The sequence below is a fragment of the Leptodactylus fuscus genome, chromosome 6 (assembly GCF_031893055.1).
Source record: "Leptodactylus fuscus isolate aLepFus1 chromosome 6, aLepFus1.hap2, whole genome shotgun sequence".
NCBI classification, from domain to species: domain Eukaryota; kingdom Metazoa; phylum Chordata; class Amphibia; order Anura; family Leptodactylidae; genus Leptodactylus; species Leptodactylus fuscus.
Window position 1 is genome coordinate 21,666,558 of NC_134270.1, and position 20,529 is coordinate 21,687,086.

The window sequence follows — 20,529 nt, forward strand, 5'->3', positions numbered from 1 at the left end:
GTGATTCAGTTGACCTGTGTATTCAATTCTGCCACAACCCAATGGAGGGAACCGGAGGATGGGAGTAGTAGTGACGGTGATGATATTACAGAATAGGCCGAGTACACTCAACCGAACTCCTCCAGCCCCCACCCAGGCCAGACACTGATGAGGGGGACCTGAGTGGTACCTGGTGGTATTGGCAGTAGTTCCCTCAGGGCGCTTCCAGTTGGGGAGGGGTCCTCCCTCATTCTGAGCCCTGTGATGGTGTTTGGAAGGGCCCTGACGGTAAGCGCAGGAATGATGGTAACCAAGGTGAACTTTACTCTGAGATCTTTGTAACTGTCAATACCTGCAGCTTCCTGATGGGGGTTGTAGTCTCCACCTGGTTGTCTATTCCTAGGCTGTTAATGAGGGATGCCCTGTCTATGATTGTAAGATGGTGCCTTTACTCCACTCAATATATGATACTCTGTTTCACCCATTATGAGATACGGGGGCTGAGCTAACCGAAGTCCCACAGGTCCAGATACCTGGATGCAAATGGATCCTGGATTCCTGAGAGGCACGACTCCATTCTCCTGTCAGGGACACTTGTTAGCTCTTTGGGTCGACAGTTATGTGTTGGGCAGATGATGGCTGTCATGGCGGTCACTTCTCCCTCAGGGGCTGCTGAGGACACATTCTGAGGTTCAGCTTCAATGTCAGCACACACTCAACTGACCACTGAGTAATGGTTCTCTAGAGTCTCCACCCCCAGCCCAGTGGCCTATGATAGGCCAGGGCTCTACCAAGCCCTCTAACACAGAGGGGTAGCCAACCAGTGGGATAAACCAAAGGGAACGTAACATAAGACAAGCTGAAAACATAAAAAATACACATAAAATATCATAATAAAACAATATAAAGAACCGGGGGCACAGAAAATAAACAAAAAAACTAAATAATGTCCACGAGATACTGCAATTCTATCATGTGTGATACAGTCTGCTGAGCTGTGTATCTAATCCTATCATGTGTGATACTGCCTGCTGAGCTGTGTATCTAATCCTATCCTGTGTGATACTGTCTGCTGAGCTGTATCTAATCCTATCATGTGTGATACTGCCTGCTGAGATGTGTATCTAATCCTACCATGTGTGATACTGTCTGCTGACCTGTGTATCTAATCCTATAATGTGTGATACTGTGTCCTGACCTGTGTATCTAATCCTATCTTTTGTGATACTATGTACTGAGCTGTGTATCTAATCCTATCATGTGTGATACTGTCTGCTGAGCTGTGTATCTAATCCTATCCTGTGTGATACTGTCTGCTGAGCTGTGTATCTAATCCTATCATGTGTGATACTGTCTGCTGTGCTGTGTATCTAATCCTATCATGTGTGATACTGTCTGCTGAGCGGTGTATCTAATCCTATCCTGTGTGATACTGTCTGCTGAGCTGTGTATCTAATCCTATCATGTGTGATACTGTCTGCTGAGCGGTGTATCTAATCCTATCCTGTGTGATACTGTCTGCTGAGCTGTGTATCTAATCCTCCCATGTGTGATACTGTCTGCTGAGCTGTGTATCTAATCCTATCATGTTTGATACAGATTACATGTTTTATACATGGCAGGTATTTCTGGATTATTACATGTTATAGATTAATGATCTTCCCTCTAATAGTCTTATGTAATATTATTCTCTATTTTTCTCTTCTTACTCCAGGCCGGAAGCGAAACACAAGCGAGAAAACTAGAAGATTTATTGTCAAATGCAAACTCAAAAAATGAAGAATTTGAGAAAATCATCACTGACCAGAACACTGCAAAGAACAAGCTACAAGGTAAGAGAAAGATGTCAGTGACCGCAGGAGGAAGTGCGAGGGTTAAATGTGGATTTTCTTTTAAGCAGCAGCCAGAGTATGTCAATAGCTTCTGTATCTAATCGTATCATGTGTGACACTGTGTGCTGAGCTGTGTATCTAATCCTATTACGTGTGATACTGTTCCTGATAACAGATAGTAATAGATTGTATTCCCCTGTCCTACAGTCAGCCTCTCCCCTCCTGACATGGCTGATAACAGATAGTAATAGATTGTATTCACCTCTCCTACAGTCGGCCTCTCCTCTCCTGACATGGCTGATAACAGATAGTAATAGATTGTATTCACCTGTCCTACAGTCGGCCTCTCTTCCCCTGACATGACTGATAACAGATAGTAATAGATTGTATTCCCCTGTCCTACAGTCAGCCTCTCCCCTCCTGACATGGCTGATAACAGATAGTAATAGATTGTATTCACCTCTCCTACAGTCGGCCTCTCCCCTCCTGACATGGCTGATAACAGATAGTAATAGATTGTATTCACCTCTCCTACAGTCGGCCTCTCCTCTCCTGACATGGCTGATAACAGATAGTAATAGATTGTATTCACCTGTCCTACAGTCAGCCTCTCCTCTCCTGACATGGCTGATAACAGATAGTAATAGATTGTATTCACCTGTCCTACAGTCGGCCTCTCTTCCCCTGACATGGCTGATAACAGATAGTAATAGATTGTATTCACCTGTCCTACAGTCGGCCACTCTTCCCCTGACATGACTGATACCAGATAGATAGATTGTATTTTCCTGAAACATCCGATTCCTCTAGTAATGTCTGAGCTGTAATCGGAGACAGCCTGTGATCCTTGACACACTCCCCTGTCCTCCTGCCAAACTTTCAGTTTCATTCCTCCCCGCCTCTAGTGATGGCGTCTGCTGATCTCCGAGACGAGCTTAAGTGTCCAATCTGCCTGGAGATCTACACGAACCCTGTGAACCTGACGTGTGGCCACAACTACTGCCAGGCCTGTATCCACCGCATGTTGGATACTCAGACGGGATCTGGAGCTTATAACTGCCCTGAATGCCGGACGACTTTCCCGGCCCGCCCCGTGCTGCAGAGGAACATTGCCCTTTGTAACATCGTCAAAATCTTCACATCTGCAAACCCAGAACAGAGCGGAAGTGGAGTGCATTGTTCATACTGTATATACTCTGCCGTTCCTGCTGTTCAGTCCTGTCTACACTGTGAAGCTTCTCTGTGCAACAACCACTTAAGAGTCCATAGCAGGTCAGCAGAACATGTCTTAACAGAAGCCACCCATACCCCAGAAAAGAGGAAATGCTCTGTCCACAAGGAAATCCTGAAGTATCATTGCATCTTAGATGATGCTTGTATCTGTGCCACCTGTTGTTTGGTTGGAGAACATCATGGTCACCAGGTGGAGCTACTGGAGGAAGCCTCTGAGAAGAAGAAAGAGGCCCTCAGGATGTTCCTGGACAAGCTCTCCTCCAAGCGAAAAAAGATTGAGAAGAGGATCCAAGAGCTAGAAGAACATGGATCAAAAGATCCTGGGAATGAAGAAGCCACTGTCCTGTTTCCAGACAAGAGAGGTGAACAAGTGTTATACACAGTGTCAAGTCTCATCCAGCTGTTCCGGATCAAGAAGAACAAGGTTTCCAAGAAAATTCGCCACCTTGAGGAACTGTGTATGTCAAGCAATCCAGTGCCCGTCTTACATGAGAAGGATGTGGACCTTCATGACTTTATTGGTGGAGAAGAAGATGAGGAAGGATGTGGCCGAAAGGTCCATGATGATGTAGGCCAGAGCTCAAGAACTCTAAACCATCTAGAGCTGGTTCTTGACATAAACACAGCTGCCAATAATATACTGGTATCAGATGACCTGAAAACCATGTACTGGTCCACCGTATACCAAAACCGTCCTGAAACAGCAAAGAGGTTCCAGTATAATCAGATCTTAAGTATCCAAATCTTCTCTTCTGGTCGACATTATTGGGAGGTTGAGACCAGTGAAACGGGAGACTGGAGACTAGGTGTAGCCTACAGCAGAATAGACAGGAAAGGGGACCAGTCCTACTTTGGAGACAATAACAAATCGTGGTGTCTCCGTAGATTGTATAAAAATCAGTATTCGGTTATGCATGACAACATGGTGACCACCTGCCCTCATATGTTCTCCTGTAATAGATTCCGGATATTTCTGGACTATGATGCTGGCCAGTTGTCCTTTTATGAATTAAGTAGCCCCATTAGACACCTTCACACTGTCACGGCCACCTTCAATGAGCCCCTCCATGCTGCTTTTGGTATAGGATATTGGTTGTCTGGGGAACACTGCTGCCTGAAGATCCTTAGTTACCCATAGTCAATGGCGTGGAGGTAAAAATTCTAAAAGATGAAGCATTTGAAGGCCACAGCATTATTGCATGGAGATAGAAGTCCACCAGTCCTCCAAACCATGGAGATGTACAGCTATGAAAGACAACTGGGGTCAGAGTCCTTAGAATAGTCTCTCAATTTTGATCATGTTATATAACGATGTGTAGAAGAATGTTGTGGCCCCGTAATTGTGCTACTCAATGGTGGACCTGAGGGTCAGACCACTACATATAAATTGATTACCTATTCCCGGAGAATCCCTTTAAGATACAAATTTCAGGCCGTTCTTCATGTCTGCAGGGGCCATCAGACACTTCTCAACCTCCGCTTGCAGTTATTTTTTCTCCAAGATAAGCAGGGGCGGGGCTTACCTGACTGGACGTCCTACTTGACGAAACCTTAGGTGCCTAATTACTAATCAGTAGCATGCCTAGTGCAAAGGGGGTGGAACATGGCCGAAATATTCAGAGGACACCAGACAGAGAAACCCTGGGTCATGCACGCCCCCTCAGACCTTGTGTTAGGCTAAGTTCACACGCAGGACGGTATAGCGGGTTTTGGCACCAAGAGTGATGCGGGGAACCACGTCACTCTCGGGTCAAAACCCGCTTGCCACGACTGTCGCGGCCGATGAAATGAATGGGCTGATCCCGGAGGTTTCTGCCGCCAGGCGGACACCGCAGCTCACCGAGCCGTGGAATCCACCTGAAGAAAGGGCAGCCCGCCTGGCAGTCTACATAGACCACCATTGTGAAGGGGCGGATTATGACGTGGATTATGCACCATATTCCGCCCCCTCTGTGCCCGTGTGAACGAGCCCTTTGGCATTTTCCTGGTGTGTTCCTTTAACCAATCATAAATGTGACATCATAATATTTGGGGTTGTATAACCACCACCCTCTTTCCTATGCTTTATTGTATTCAGCTGCATATCTGCAGGCTATTATTACGCTATCACTTCTGTACTGTATATTTAAACAGCGCCACTAAGTGGTTACCTATTGTAAGAGCATCTTGACCACGGTTGCATCGATCGCTCCGCTCGTGGCCTTGTGGATGAAAATAAAGACAAATTATTAGGCAGATTTGCTGTATATTATATTATGTGGTATTGTTATATTCTGAGGCTGTGTTATATAATCCATATCTGCCGCCGTATAACAAACCTTTCCAAGTACAATCCTGAAATTGATGGACGGTCGGGGAAATAGACCTGAACTCCATCGCATCATTCTTTATTTGATGCTGTTACCGTGTGACACCTCATTCAGCGGCAGAATAAAGCGTATTAATGGAAAGTCTCCAGATCCGCCCGGGCCTGGCGGCAGATACTTCGTATCTCACAGATAGGACGCAGTATTCACAATCCGATAATTAATGACTCCATCTACCGGGGACTGAAATTCACCAATGTCCCAGATCCACAATAGAAGCCGCTCCCCCCATATTCCTATAAAAAGACCTAATGTGTAATGTGCGCAGTTCTTACAGCAAAGGTGACTCAAACTAGTCAAAAGCAAGGTTATATAATTTAAAGGGGAAGTCCATATCTGTGTTTACTTCTGATCATTTCTTCTTATCCTGTACTGATCCTGAGTTACAGCCTGTATTATACCCCAGAGCTGCGCTCACTATTCTGCTGGTACAGTCACTGTGTACATACATTACTTATCCTGTACTGATCCTGAGTTACATCCTGTATTATACTCCAGAGCTGCGCTCACTATTCTGCTGGTACAGTCACTGTGTACATACATTACATTACTTATCCTGTACTGATCCTGAGTTACAGCCTGTATTATACTCCAGAGCTGCGCTCACTATTCTGCTGGTACAGTCACAGTGTACATACATTACATTACTTATCCTGTACTGATCCTGAGTTACATCCTGTATTATACTCCAGAGCTGCGCTCACTATTCTGCTGGTACAGTCACTGTGTACATACATTACATTACTTATCCTGTACTGATCCTGAGTTACAGCCTGTATTATACTCCAGAGCTGCGCTCACTATTCTGCTGGTGCAGTCACTGTGTACATACATTACTTATCCTGTATTATACTCCAGAGCTGCGCTCACTATTCTGCTGATACAGTCACTATGTACATACATTACATTACTTATCCTGTACTGATCCTGAGTTACATCCTGTATTATACTCCAGAGCTGCGCTCACTATTCTGCTGGTGCAGTCACTGTGTACATACATTACATTACTTATCCTGTACTGATCCTGAGTTACAGCCTGTATTATACTCCAGAGCTGCGCTCACTATTCTGCTGGTGCAGTCACTGTGCACATACATTACATTACTTATCCTGTACTGATCCTGAGTTACATCCTGTATTATACTCCAGAGCTGCGCTCACTATTCTGCTGGTACAGTCACTGTGTACATACATTACATTACTTATCCTGTACTGATCCTGAGTTACATCCTGTATTATACTCCAGAGCTGCGCTCACTATTCTGCTGGTACAGTCACTGTGTACATACATTACATTACTTATCCTGTACTGATCCTGAGTTACATCCTGTATTATACTCCAGAGCTGCGCTCACTATTCTGCTGGTACAGTCACTGTGTACATACATTACATTACTTATCCTGTACTGATCCTGAGTTACAGCCTGTATTAGGGCTAGTTCACACGTGAACTGCCCACGCGGGTTTTGACACCGAGAGAGCTGCGGCGAGCCGCGTCTCTCTCTGGTCAAAACCCGCCTGCCGCGACCATCGCGGTTGCGGCTTTCCCCTCCGCTGTCGGCTCAAATGAATGAGCCGACATAGGAGGGTGCTGTCGGGGGCGGAAGCCGCGCGGCTTCCGCCTGAAGATAGGGCGGGTCGCTTCTTTTCTACGCTAGCAGCAGCCCGCCGCTAGCGGAAAAAAGAAGCCTGGCGGTCTCCATAGACCACCATTGTAAGGAAAGGTTTTTGACACGAAATCCGCTGTCAAAAACCTCCCCTGGGCTCACGTGTGAACGAACCCTTATACTCCAGAGCTGTGCTCACTATTCTGCTGGTATAGTCACTGTGTGCATACATTACATTACTTATCCTGTACTGATCCTGAGTTACATCCTGTATTATACTCCAGAGCTGCACTCACTATTCTGCTGGTAGAGTCAATACTTAGGGATATCTTTGCTCTTGTGTAATCGGGTGTGACTTTCCACCATATGCAGCACTTGCCGCTCTCCGTTTCTGGTGATGTAGTCACAGTGAGTCCAGTGTCGGACAGGAGCGGTCGCTCATACATCATTATTAACCTGACAGCTCTCGGTGATTGACAATAATGAGGATGACTGCATGGACAACTAGTCCCGCTCCTGTCACTCATCCTACAGCGAGGCAGCAGCAGATCACCCAGGAGCCGTCCTATCACTGGGTGTATGGAGAAGGCAGAGGCTGAGACTGTATCAAACCTGATCAGCTTAATTACAGGTTCACATTAGACTTAGCAGCACACATTACAGGATTAGATACATTGGATCTTTATAAGGTATCACTATTGATGGGCTTGGATACACAGCTCAGCAGACAGTATCACACATGATAGGATTAGATACACAGCTCAGCAGACAGTATCACACATGGTAGGATTAGATACAGCTCAGCAGACAGTATCACACATGGTAGGATTAGATACACAGCTCAGCAGACAGTATCACACATGGTAGGATTAGATACACAGCTCAGCAGACAGTATCACACAGGATAGGATTAGATACACCGCTCAGCAGACAGTATCACACATGGCAGGATTAGATACACAGCTCAGCAGACAGTATCACACATGATAGGATTAGATATAGCTCAGCAGACAGTATCACACATGATAGGATTAGATACACAGCACAGCAGACAGTATCACACATGGCAGGATTAGATACACAGCTCAGCAGACAGTATCACACATGAGAGGATTAGATACACAGCTCAGCAGTCAGTATCACACATGGTAGGATTAGATACAGCTCAGCAGACAGTATCACACAGGATAGGATTAGATACACAGCTCAGCAGACAGTATCACACATGATAGGATTAGATACAGCTCAGCAGACAGTATCACACATGGTAGGATTAGATACACCGCTCAGCAGACAGTATCACACATGGCAGGTATAAGAGAGGTTCCCACTACCTTTGACAATTGCTGTCATTGTCACAAGATAAGAGTAATGGACATTAAATGACAGATGCAGACAGAGCCCCCTCCATCTGGTGTCCGTTTGTATTCACCCCCATGTAAAGAAATGATGGGAAAAAAAAATGTTTATTAAGAACAGTAGTGTGAACATAGCCTTAGCACACCGGACTCTCCTTCTACACTGACATGTCTGTGTTTCCTTGTGTAGCAGAGCTCAGTGAGTTGAGTCTTCGGCTGGAGGAGTTGGGCGGCCGCACCTCACAGCTCAACAAGACCAAGATCCTTCTGACATCTGAAGTGGAGGAAGTAAAGAAGCAGCTGGAGGAGGAGACAATGGTACTGCATCACATGACCACTGCCTCTGTCACATGATTCATTGCCTCTGTCACATGATCTCTGCTTCTGTCACATGACCACTGCCTCTGTCACATGATTCATTGCCTCTGTCACATGACCACCGTCTCCATCACGATTCACTGCCTCTGTCACATGACCACTGCCTCTTGTACATCACCACTGTCTCCATCACATGATTCACTGCCTCCGTCACATGACTACTGCCTCTATCACATGAGCCACTGTCACATGATCTCTGTCTCTGTCATATGAAAATTGCCTCCGTCACATGACCATCACCATCATCTTTTCATTATGTGACCACTGCCTAGATCACATGACTCTTCATCACATGACCATCACCTCTTTATCACATGACCACCATCATCACATGACCATCACTATTACATCTTCATCACATGACCACCGCTGTTTGTATCCTAAAAAAGAAAGATGGAAGCCATCGCTGTATGTACATGAAAATATTCATGAAAATTCAGACCTTACAGGGACTGCACCATTTTCTATGAACACGGCGCCATCTACCTAGCCTGATACCTTCCTTATCATCATCTGCAGTACTCTTTTTCGCCACTACTAATTACACTTCTCCTTAGACTGCAACAGCGCCCCCATCAATTTCAGTATTGGTATATTTTAGCTTCAACGTTTTAATCTTTGCAGTCAAAAAACCTGCAGTTTCATTTAAGTCTTAAAGGGAATGAAAATGAATAAAATTCTGATTTTTTTCCTTGCACTTTCTCTGTGCTTAGGGGTGACGGGAATCTGAGCAGAAGCTGAAGGCGCCCACAGAGACCCCTTGTTGTTGTAGATGATATTTTCGCCTCTTTCATCTGTGACTTTCATCTCTGCCCAGTCCTGCTCTCTGGGTCCTCGTGACGCCATTCATAGGCGCTGCTGCTCTGGATACTTTCCACATGGGTGCAGCGTAATAACCCAAACTGTGTACACAGCAGAGACCTGGCAGCCGACATCACAGTGACTGCACATGTACAGATGACATCATCAGATGACAGGATATATACAGGCTGGTTGTCAGTAGTAATAGATGAATAGCTGTACTGTAGTATACGGTGTGCGGATCTCACGTCTGATCACATGTCATTATATTATATCAGTGATGTCAGTAACAGTGGGCGGGGCTGTGACAACCTCTCAGACATGTCATATTATATCAGTGATGTCAGTAACAGTGGGCGGGGCTGTGACAACCTCTCAGACATGTCATTATATTATATCAGTAATGTCAGTAACAGGGGGCGGAGCTGTAACAACCTCTCAGACATGTCATTATATTGTATCAGTGATGTCAGTAACAGGGGGCGGGGCTGAGACAACCTCTCAGACATCCTATAGCGATATTAAACTTTGTTAAAGGGGCATACACTTGGATTCTGGTAGAACGTTCTCTGTTCACATCTAGGCTCGGAGCTTGGCTGTGGCCTCCTTGTCCACACTGAAGATGGACTATGAGATGCTGAAGGAGCAGCTGGAGGAGGAGATGGAGGGTAAATCTGAGTTGCAGCGACAGATCTCCAAGCTGAACGGGGAGGTCACTCACTGGAGGACACGGTACGAGACTGAGGCCGGTCAGCGAACAGAGGAGCTGGAGGAGGCCAGGTGAGGAGAAGATGTCTGACCTCCATCCTTACCTGATCCTTCTGGAGATCTGACTATGACTCATCTCTTCTGCCCCCTATAGGAAAAAGCTGAGCAGTCGATTACTGGAAGCAGATGAAGCTTTAGAGGTCGCTCAGGCCAAGTGTGCGAGTCTGGAGAAGGTGAAGCAGAGACTTCAAGGAGAGGTGGAGGACATTGGCCTGGACCTGGAGAAGGTAACATCACGATGTCCCATCAGATCCATGAGATCCACCAGATCCACCTGACCAAAGGGTAGCTAGCAATGGCAATGGGCAGTGTTACACGGTGATGTTTCACATATTGTGGGGTAACTGGGCACATCCCTTATCATACTTTACATCCAGAGCTGAACTCATAATTCTGCTTTTACCTTATGTAATATTTCTGTAGTTACACCAAGAGCTACTGTGATGATTCTGCTGTTCCATTTCAGGTTATACTCTAGTCACATCTAAAGCTGTATTCCTACATGTACATAAGATATAACTTGGGATCAGCTCATAATAAGTTATTTTCTGTGATTCAGGCCAACACTGAAGCAGCAATTCTGGATAAGAAACAGCGACTTCTTGACAAGCAAATTACAGAATGGCGACAAAAGTATGAAGAACTTCATGGAGACCTGGAGGCGTCGCAGAAGGAATGTCGTCTTTACGCCACCGACGTCTTCAAAATCAAAACTGCGTTTGAAGAGACTCACGAACAACTGGCAATGGTGAAACGGGAAAATCGAGTGCTGCAAGGTGAGAGCCAGGCACATGAGGAGCGTACGACTTTAAGTGTACTGTCCCTTTAAGAGTCCTTGGTGCCAGTACAGCACTGACACTTGCAGGTGATAAGAGGTAATGCAGTAGCAATATACAAAATCCTAATAAAGTTCCATTCCCCGTATAGAAGAGATCAGTGACCTGTCCGAGCAGCTGCGAGACCTCACCAAGAGCGTCCATGAGCTCCAAAAATCCCGAAAAAAAGTGGAGATGGAGAAGGAAGAGATGCAGGTGGCGTACGAGGAGGCGGAGGCTGCACTGGAGGTAGCACTTTGTGATAAATTAGTGAATTTTGGGTTGCAGTCTGGGGACTTGGTCTCTGAAAGGTTCGCCATGACTGGACTAGGTGATTGTCTATACTTTTCTGCCACTCAGAGGCCACAGTAATAATTGCAGCTTTTCAGCAGTTTTCATGATGGTTTGTAAAGTATTGGGATTTCCTGACCTCTAGTGGACATTTCTAATATTGCAACTCTGAGTGTGGATTTTTGGAGCCTATTTCTGTATTTGCTGCATTTCTCACCATTTTCTGCATCTCTCTGCTTGATGACAGAGAGCCGATTAGGTTTTTCTTTTGATCGTCCGCATCAGATAGAAGGGGAAGGTGTGTATCTCTATATATTATGTCACATAGTGGCCCCCTGAAACCTCTATTATGCCCCACAGTTGCCCACCCAACTCTATTATACTCCATAACTGCTGTGGGGCATAGTTTTTATAACATACCAGTAAAACCGATATGTAAAAGCCTGTCTGTGCACCCTGGGCATTCCTCCAAGCCACCGTGCACCCCCCTGCGTCATACCTTGAAACCGGCCCCTCTTTAGCTTGCGCGCCGAAAATTCCTCCTCCTCCTCTCCCCCTGTAACCGCCTCCAGTGTCTCTCATCTCACTCCTGTACATTGAAATCTCGGGCACGCGCAGTAACTCTTCCTTCTGAGCGCTACTGCACATGCCCATTTTCTTGTGGACAGACGAAGAAAGCACGCAAGAAATGGTGATGAGAAACGCTGGAGGCGGTTACAGGGAGAAAGAAAGAGGAATTTTCGGAGCGCGAGCAAGACGGGGCGGTTTGAAGGTATGACGCAGGGGGTGCGTATAGGTTTCTGTTTGGGGAGTGTCCAAGCAGACTCCCCGAAAGGAAACCTGAACGCAGATGTGAACCGGGCCTAAGCATCACATTATGAAATACAATTTTAGTATGTATAATGGTAGACATGTACAGAAGCAAAGATAGATAGATAGATAGATAAGAGATAGATAGTTGTATATACTTACACATATACACATCTACTCACACACATACACTAATATACAACATACACACAGCTATCTACACACATACAGAACTCACACAGTATATGACACATAATGTAAACACATATACACATATTTTACCCAAGAATATATACTTACCTTTGGCTGAATTGCTGAGAGCACAGGACATGGAGGAAACTCCAGGGCAGCTCTGCCTGGCAGTGGAGTAAGCTGTGACATAGCAAGAGACTTCTCCCCTCACACTCCGATGCTGAGGGGGAGGGGCGGCACAGCAAGCTGATGTGTGCAGGGAAACTTTTACAAACAGCTATCGCCCCCCCCTCCTAACGCAGACCCTGGATAGATGCCGAATTTCAAAAGGACCTTTGATGATATTATCACCGACATAATAAGTCCTTTAACTTTAATACTGTTTATGTAAAAAAAAACCTGCCCCCTCCCAAACTGCCGCCCTGAGGCGGCTGCCTCACATTGCCTCATTAGAGGTGCGGCCCTGGATGGACACATCCGCTCAGGGCTCGTTCACATCTGCGCCCTGGGTCTCCATTTTACAGGTTTCCGTTATTTCCTGCCCGAAACTAGACAGGAGACAGAAACCTGCAGTTATTTTTCAAACCTATTTTTTTTTTTTAACCGGACACAAAGTCGGACATGCAGGACTTTGCGTCTGGTTAAACAATACCGTATTTGCCACGGAGAGCACAAAACGCTCATCGGTGCTCACGGCCAGACACAGTCTGACGGGTTTCCGTCTTCTGTCGGCAGAAGACGGAAACCTGAAAACGTAGATCGGGCGCTGGTGTGAACCCAGCGTCAGATACGGAAATCTTCTTATGTGAATAGTTTGTTACAATGTATCGGTCCAGATAAAATGTAAGGCTCTGTTCACACCTGAAGTCAATGAGTTTTAAAATGAATTGTTCACAATCAGTTTTTGAGGATTTTGAGACGGTTTCAAAAACTGATCTCGTATGTGGAGCCGAACACTGAAGTGAACTCGGCCTTACTGCCACTGACACATTGTGACATACACGCAGCTGTGAGAGGAGTTTAGTCAAGATGAACGGTCTATTGCTATTCCCCCCCTCTGTCCTGGAGAGTCAACAGGGGGCGCCATCACCCTATAACCCCAGTCTCCACCCACATCAGCTGTGTAATATGATTTATTATTCATTTTTCAGTCTGAGGATTAATCTATAAGGAGATTATATCTTCACAATTTCCAGTACGAGGGATTTGGTTCGATAAAATGAAAATTTAATCCTGAGATTTTTACGGTTTAAACAAGAAATCTGACAAGTGAATATGCAGCTCTCATCAGTGATTAGCATGCTGGGAGTTGTAGTTCCCCAGCTGGAGAGATACAGGGTTAGAGGGCAGGTCTAAGCTCACCTGTTATACCAAAATAGTAGTGACCAAGTATTATACCGTACCATGCCGCAATATGGCTTCTCTCTATACAGTGCTCATATGATAACGTCTACATAATACCATACAGTGCCCATACAACATTGTCTACATAATATCACCATACAGTGCCCATATAATAACATCTACATAATACCGTACACCATAACATCTACATAATACCATCATACAGTGCCCATACAACATTGTCTACATAATATCACCATACAGTGCCCATATAATAATATCTACATAATACCGTACACCATAACATCTACATAATACCATCATACAGTGCCTATATAACATTGTCTACATATCACCATACAGTGCCCATATAATAATATCTACATAATACCGTACACCATAACATCTACATAATACCATCATACAGTGCCTATATAACATTGTCTACATAATATCACCATACAGTGCCCATATAATAACAACCACATAATACCATCATACAGTACCCATACAACATTGTCTACATAATATCACCATACAGTGCCCATATAATAACATCTACATAATACCGTACACCATAACATCTACATAATACCATCATACAGTGCCTATATAACATTGTCTACATAATATCACTATAGAGTGCCAATATAATAATGTCTATACAATATCACTGTTCAGTGCCCACATAATATCACCATAAGGTGTCCATATAATATTATCTATATAATATGACCTTACTGTGCTCATATATCAATGTTTACATAATACCACCATATAGTACCTGTTGGGGGAACACAGCTGTTCTCCAGGCATGCCGTGAGGTGCCAAATTAAATGTAGGTGTGGTGAAGTATCGAGGACTCTGGAGATGCCCAGAGACACAGACACACGGTTCTGTTTCCAAAATGGATCTCAGTTTATTACTAGCAAGCATAAAATTTATATAGGAAAATAATGGCTTTATGCCACCTTAAGCGTCACCAAATACATCCCATAAGAATATCACATATCGTCACTGCATGGCGGTATTATTTAGTTACAGCAGTATCTGGTCAGTATTATTTGGTAACTAGGGGTATACCTTATATTTTTCATCAGCAGGACAGAAGGGCACATTCTATGGAGATTGGCCCTGTGGCACATGTAATAGCGGCATACTGCCAGGGATTTCATGGGTGTGGCAATACAAGGGGACGACATATTATCCAGTACCACATCCCAGTCGCTGGCTGCCTTGGGTGACGTCCTTAGAGCAGCCAGTCCATTTAGTATCTTAGTTCATGAGTCTCACCCAGGAATCTCCCCAGACCCTGAATGCAGCATGGAGGGGCTCGGTGAAGGTGGCGGTGAAGGTGTGGAGATGTCTTATGGGGTCAGTGAGGTCATAGAAGGACATCTGGCCGGCCTCGTAGTCCAGATAGATCCTGAACTTATGGCAGGATTCGGAGTAAGGGACACTCAACACCCGCTTATTGTGTCTTACCGAATACTGACCTTCAGAAAATTTCAGACCCCAAGACTTGTTATTGTATCCGATACAAGACTGGTCTCCAGTCCTCTCTATACTAGAGTAGGCCATTCCCACTGTCCATATCCCAGTCGTACTGGTCTCCACCTCCCAGTAATGTTTCCCAGAGGAAAAACCGCCAGTGCTTAAGACCTGATGTTCCACAAATCTCTCCGGTGTCATGGGGAAATTCTGTCTTATATTTGACATGGAGGCGGACTTCAGATCACCAGACAATGTGACGTAATTGCTGGCTGTGTTTACGTCTAGATGTAGGCTCGAAGGTGCCTTCAAGAAGATCCCCCTGGCTTCATATGCCACAATGTTCGATAGGCCTGAGTCTTCATGATCAGCTCCAAGTCCAGATTTACTTCCTTGTGTTCTTCTAATGTCTGAAGGTCTTGAAAGTCAGAGGATTTGTCACCTTGTAAGACAGTGAAGGGGTCAGTCATGCTACGAATCTCCACGACCTGACAAATCTTAGCGGACAGCTTCTCCTTCCGTTCTCCTAATTCTTGGGTCATATTATAGACAGAGAGTGACGCTTGCATCTCTTGCCTGGATATCTCACTCAGAACATTGATTTCCAGGTCCTCCAGTTGTCTTCTCAGGTCTCTGAATAGGCTGGTGGCTCTCTCCGTTATCCCACAGGCATTTCCTTTGACTTCTCTCATGTTCTCCGGCAGACTTTCGATTCTTTTCTCAATCTCCTCTCTCATCGAGGACATTTTTTCTTCCACATTCCTTAGCTCTTGTTTCTTCCTCACTGAAGCCTCATAGATGGATATTACTTCATGTCTCTCATGTTCTTCACCCACCTTGCACATTGTACAGATACATTCACCATCATCTATGCAGTAATATTCATGAATCATCTTGTGGTTGGAGCATTTTCTGCTCCGAATGTCGGTGGTGGGTTCCCATAAGACATGTTCCACTGACTTGCTATGGACCTTCATGTGGTCATCACAAAGAGAAGCTTCACATAACAGACAGGATTTGACAGCGGGTGTGGAGGTATGAATGCAGTAAGTGCAGATGACTCCAGTCTTCTTCTCGGGCTGTGGACCCCGGATACACTCAGCTACGTTATGGAGAGTTGTGTTTCTCTGAAGGACTGGACGCTCCCAAAACTCTTCTCTACATTCAGGACAGGAATAGGCTGTAATCTTCTTCTGGGCGTCCAGCACACGATCGATACACTCCCGGCAGAAGTTGTGTCCACACCTCAGTGTGACGGGGTCCGTATAGATGTTCAGGCAGATGGAGCAGGTCAGCTCGTCTTTCAGGTCTAAAGACGCCATTATCGAAACTCCTAGAGAAGTGAAAGTAAAACTTCTACTAATCGTAACGTTACAGGGAGTGGTGAAGGAAATCTTACACAACTGCAAACCATCTCCTTCCAATGTCCAATTGTGTAACTCGTCTTACACATCTTACTCTGCAGAGGGCAAATGTGAGGTCTCCAAAGTGGAACATTCAAGTGCTTTTGTGCCCACAAAGGAGATAAATCAGAAATCCCCCCTCCCCCCCCCCTTCATTATACATTTTCTATTTTGGGAGTAGTCATTGATATTCCTGTCGGGGATCCAGAGGGGCTTACAGGTTAATACTTATAACTTATAGTAGTCTACAGTAAGGATGGATTGAATAATAGAGATTAATACCTGTAACATCTTTTGGTCTAGAGTGATGAAGGGGTTAATATTGTATATGGGTGTCTAAAGAGGCTATAATGATGAAGGGGTTAATGGCGATAGTCTAGGACAGTAAGCAATACATATTTTACTTAATCTAAACATATATAGATTTCTTTATAGCGCTCAGACCTCTGACTGACATTCACTTCACACAATCACCACTAGAGGGAGCTGACTGTGTAGGAGTATACACAGCCACCACTAGAGGGAGGTCACTGTGTAAGAGTATACACAGCCACCACTAGAGGGAGCTCACTGTGTAGGAGTACACACAGCCACCACTAGAGGGAGCTCACTGTGTTGGACTATACACAGCCACCACTACAGGGAGCTCACTGTATAGGAGTATACACAGCCAGCACTAGAGGGAGCTCACTGTGTAGGAGTACACACAGCCACCACTAGAGGGAACTCACTGTGTAGGGATATACACAGCCACCACTACAGGGAGCTCACTGTATAGGAGTATACACAGCCAGCACTAGAGGGTGCTCACTGTGTAGGGACATATGGAGTCACCACTAGAGGGAACTCACTGTGTAGGGCTATACACAGCCACCACTAGAAGGAGCTCACTGTGTAGGAGTATACACAGCCACCACTAGAGGGTGCTCACTGTGTAGGGATATATGGAGCCACCACTAGAGGGAGCTCACTGTGTAGGAGTATACACAGCCACCACTAGAGGGTGCTCACTGTGTAGGGATATATGGAGCCACCACTAGAGGGAGCTCACTGTGTAGGGATATACACAGCCACCACTAGAGGGAGCTCACTGTGTAGGGATATACACAGTCACCCCTAGAGGGTAGGGATATTCAAGAATATTGTCAGACTGTTCTCTCTCCCAGGCAGAAGAGAGTAAAGTGGTCAAACTTCAACTTGAGATGACACAACTGAAGGCGGACACTGAGAAACGCATCCAGGACAAGGAGGAAGAGTGTGAAGCCACCAGGTAATTGTCTACACTCTTGAGGCAGATGATGGAAGGTCAAACCTATTGGTCACATAAAGGCTGTCATTTGGGTTTTACTTGGTGCATTTCCTTCTATATGACACGAGATCCCCAAAGCTGTTGTGTAACCTAGACCTAGAGGTCTTATAGAAGTCTTATATTGTCCTCCCCCCTATGGTTGGAGAAATGACCACAAAAAACTGTTGTCTGAATCCAAGAGAACTCCACATAGCAATGGCTGCACCACCTAGCAGTGGCTGACAGCAACTATTTCTGCAAAAACCTAAATATAAGATAATATAAGGTTCAAAAAGTTCTTGGAATCTAGTAATATGTATTTTCTGGAGGTGACTAAGGATCTCCAGACGTAGGGTGGGTACTGTAACATCCTAGATGTCCTGCCAAGCCATAGGTTGGTATCCACCAAGGTAGATCCACCCAATACCATAATGGAGGGGTAAGGAGAAGGTCCAAGTAAATTTTCCTAATGAGACTTCACATTGTTCTATGATATTTTAGGCCTGAGGACCTTCTCTTATTTTCAGGTGAGGTCGATTCTGCTCGGTTCCCCTGGATATCCTGTTTATAGGCCCATTAACATCCTGTAACTCTAGAAAATACGAGTATCACAGAATGACTTTATTGTTTTGGCATCTAGGAAGACCCACCAGCGGGCCACAGACTCACTACAGGCCAGCTTAGAGGTGGAGGGGAAAGGTCGGGCAGAAGCAACAAAGGCAAAAAAGAAACTGGAAAATGAGGTCAATGACCTGGAAATTCAGCTAGAAAATACCAACAGAAGCCACATGGAGATGGTGAGGCTGGTGAAAAAGCAACAACAGCAGATCAAGGTGAGGAGGTCATGAGGAGTGGTGGCGTGAGGGTGTCCTGTAGCTCACAAATACCTATTACTTTCTCATGGACTCTTATATAGGAACATATTCAACCATTCCCACATGATCTACCATGTATGGTCAACTTTCCTTACATGGTTTACCATATGTTTAACTTTTCCTACATGGTCCACCATGTATGGTCAATCATTGCTGCATGGTCAACTATATATGACCACTCTGCAATACATGGTCCCCTCTCTACAGCCAGCCTTGCCTACATAGTCAACCTTCTATGACCAAGCTTCCATCTGTGGTCAACCATTTATAGATAACCTCCCCTACCTGGTCAGTTTCCATGCACATTAAAAAATAAGTGGTTGACCTTCTCTATGTCATCGACCCTTTATGGCCAACTTTGTCTACATACTCAGTCCTCTTGCTATAAAGCTATAGTGTACGTTGTCATGTTACATGGTGCATAGGAATGTGTCCAACCTTCTCACATGGCTCACTCTATGGCCAACCCTTCCTGTATAGATAACTACATGTGGTCAACTTATTTCATTCATGGTCTATGGCCATCAACATCAACCTTCTGTGTTGACTTGGACAGTTATTCTGGCTTGGAGATGTAGAGTCAGTAAAGTGTCTCTTTCAGGACCTCCAGGCTCAGGTGGAGGACGAGTCACGTCAGCACGAAGATGATCGAGAGCAGATTAGTCTCCTGGAAAGACGGAACAGCATCCTGGTCTCCGAGCTAGAAGAAACAAGGAGTGTGGTGGAGGCCTCAGAGCGATCTCGAAAGACTATGGAGATCGAACTAATGGATGTGACAGAAAAATGCAATGAAATAAATAATCAGGTTTATAATTTATTCTTCACAATGCTCATAAGTATGAAGGCTGACCCTATACAGGGGGCGGGGCTGTGACAACCTCTCACACATCTCATTATATTATATCAGTGATGTCAGTAACGGTGGGCGGGGCTGTGACAACCTCTCAGACATGTCATTATATTATATCAGTGATGTCAGTAACGGGGCGGGGCTGTGACAACCTCTCAGACATGATATACAGACTGGTTGCCAGTAGTAATAGATGAATAGCTGTACTATAGTATACGGTGTGCAGATATCATGTCTGATCACATGTCATTATATTATATCAGTGATGTCAGTAACAGGGGGCGGGGCTGTGACAACCTCTCACACAAGTAATTATATTATATCCATGATGTCGGTATCAGGGGGCGGAGCTGTGACAACCTCTCACACGTCATTATATTATATCAGTGATGTCAGTAACAGGGGGCGGGGCTGTGACAACCTCTCAGACATGTCATTATATTATATCAGTGATGTCAGTAACAGGGGACGGGGCTGTGACAACCTCTCACACATGTCATTATATTATATCAGTGATGTCAGTAATAGGGGACGGGGCTGTGACAACCTCTCAGACATGTCATTATATTATATCAGTGATGTCAGTAATAGGGGGCGGGGCTGTGACAACCTCTCAGACATGATTTACAAGCTGGTTGTTCCCTATTTTGTGGTCTTTACCCCCTCTCAGTTCTTGTCGGTCTCTGCCATAAAGAAGAAGTTGGAGGGAGATTTACAGCAACTAGTGGCTGAGAATGAAGAATATGTCAATGAGATCCGGACATCTGAGGAGAAGATCAGGAAAGCAGCGGCAGAGGTGACTTCTTGGTTCTTGCAATTCAAGCAGTATAAAGGTGCTTATTATTACT

The 20,529-nt window shown here is 45.1% G+C and overlaps 2 protein-coding genes and 1 pseudogene across 2 annotated transcripts in view; 2 read left to right on the forward strand and 1 right to left on the reverse strand.

Moving 5' to 3' along the window:
• Nucleotides 1–20,529, forward strand: part of LOC142209948 (myosin heavy chain, skeletal muscle-like) — a 36,252-nt gene that overhangs the window by 13,921 nt on the left and 1,802 nt on the right. The window contains exons 8-17 of the mRNA XM_075278981.1: nucleotides 1,694–1,811; nucleotides 8,566–8,693; nucleotides 10,138–10,334; nucleotides 10,417–10,549; nucleotides 10,882–11,098; nucleotides 11,250–11,386; nucleotides 17,835–17,938; nucleotides 18,597–18,789; nucleotides 19,433–19,636; nucleotides 20,352–20,477. Coding sequence (XP_075135082.1) covers nucleotides 1,694–1,811; nucleotides 8,566–8,693; nucleotides 10,138–10,334; nucleotides 10,417–10,549; nucleotides 10,882–11,098; nucleotides 11,250–11,386; nucleotides 17,835–17,938; nucleotides 18,597–18,789; nucleotides 19,433–19,636; nucleotides 20,352–20,477 — 1,557 coding nt within the window. The remainder of the gene's footprint in view (nucleotides 1–1,693; nucleotides 1,812–8,565; nucleotides 8,694–10,137; nucleotides 10,335–10,416; nucleotides 10,550–10,881; nucleotides 11,099–11,249; nucleotides 11,387–17,834; nucleotides 17,939–18,596; nucleotides 18,790–19,432; nucleotides 19,637–20,351; nucleotides 20,478–20,529) is intronic.
• On the forward strand, nucleotides 2,707–5,210 carry LOC142210404 (E3 ubiquitin/ISG15 ligase TRIM25-like). The gene has a single exon (XM_075279512.1). It carries the CDS (start codon nucleotides 2,719–2,721, stop codon nucleotides 4,180–4,182), a length of 1,464 nt encoding a protein of 487 aa, XP_075135613.1. The 5' UTR covers nucleotides 2,707–2,718; the 3' UTR covers nucleotides 4,183–5,210.
• On the reverse strand, nucleotides 15,050–16,595 carry LOC142210403 (E3 ubiquitin/ISG15 ligase TRIM25-like; annotated as a pseudogene).

Excerpts from the sequence above, each read along its gene's own strand:
- LOC142210404 (XM_075279512.1), top strand. The coding sequence starts at position 2,719 with ATGGCGTCTGCTGATCTCCGAGACGAGCTTAAGTGTCCAATCTGCCTG.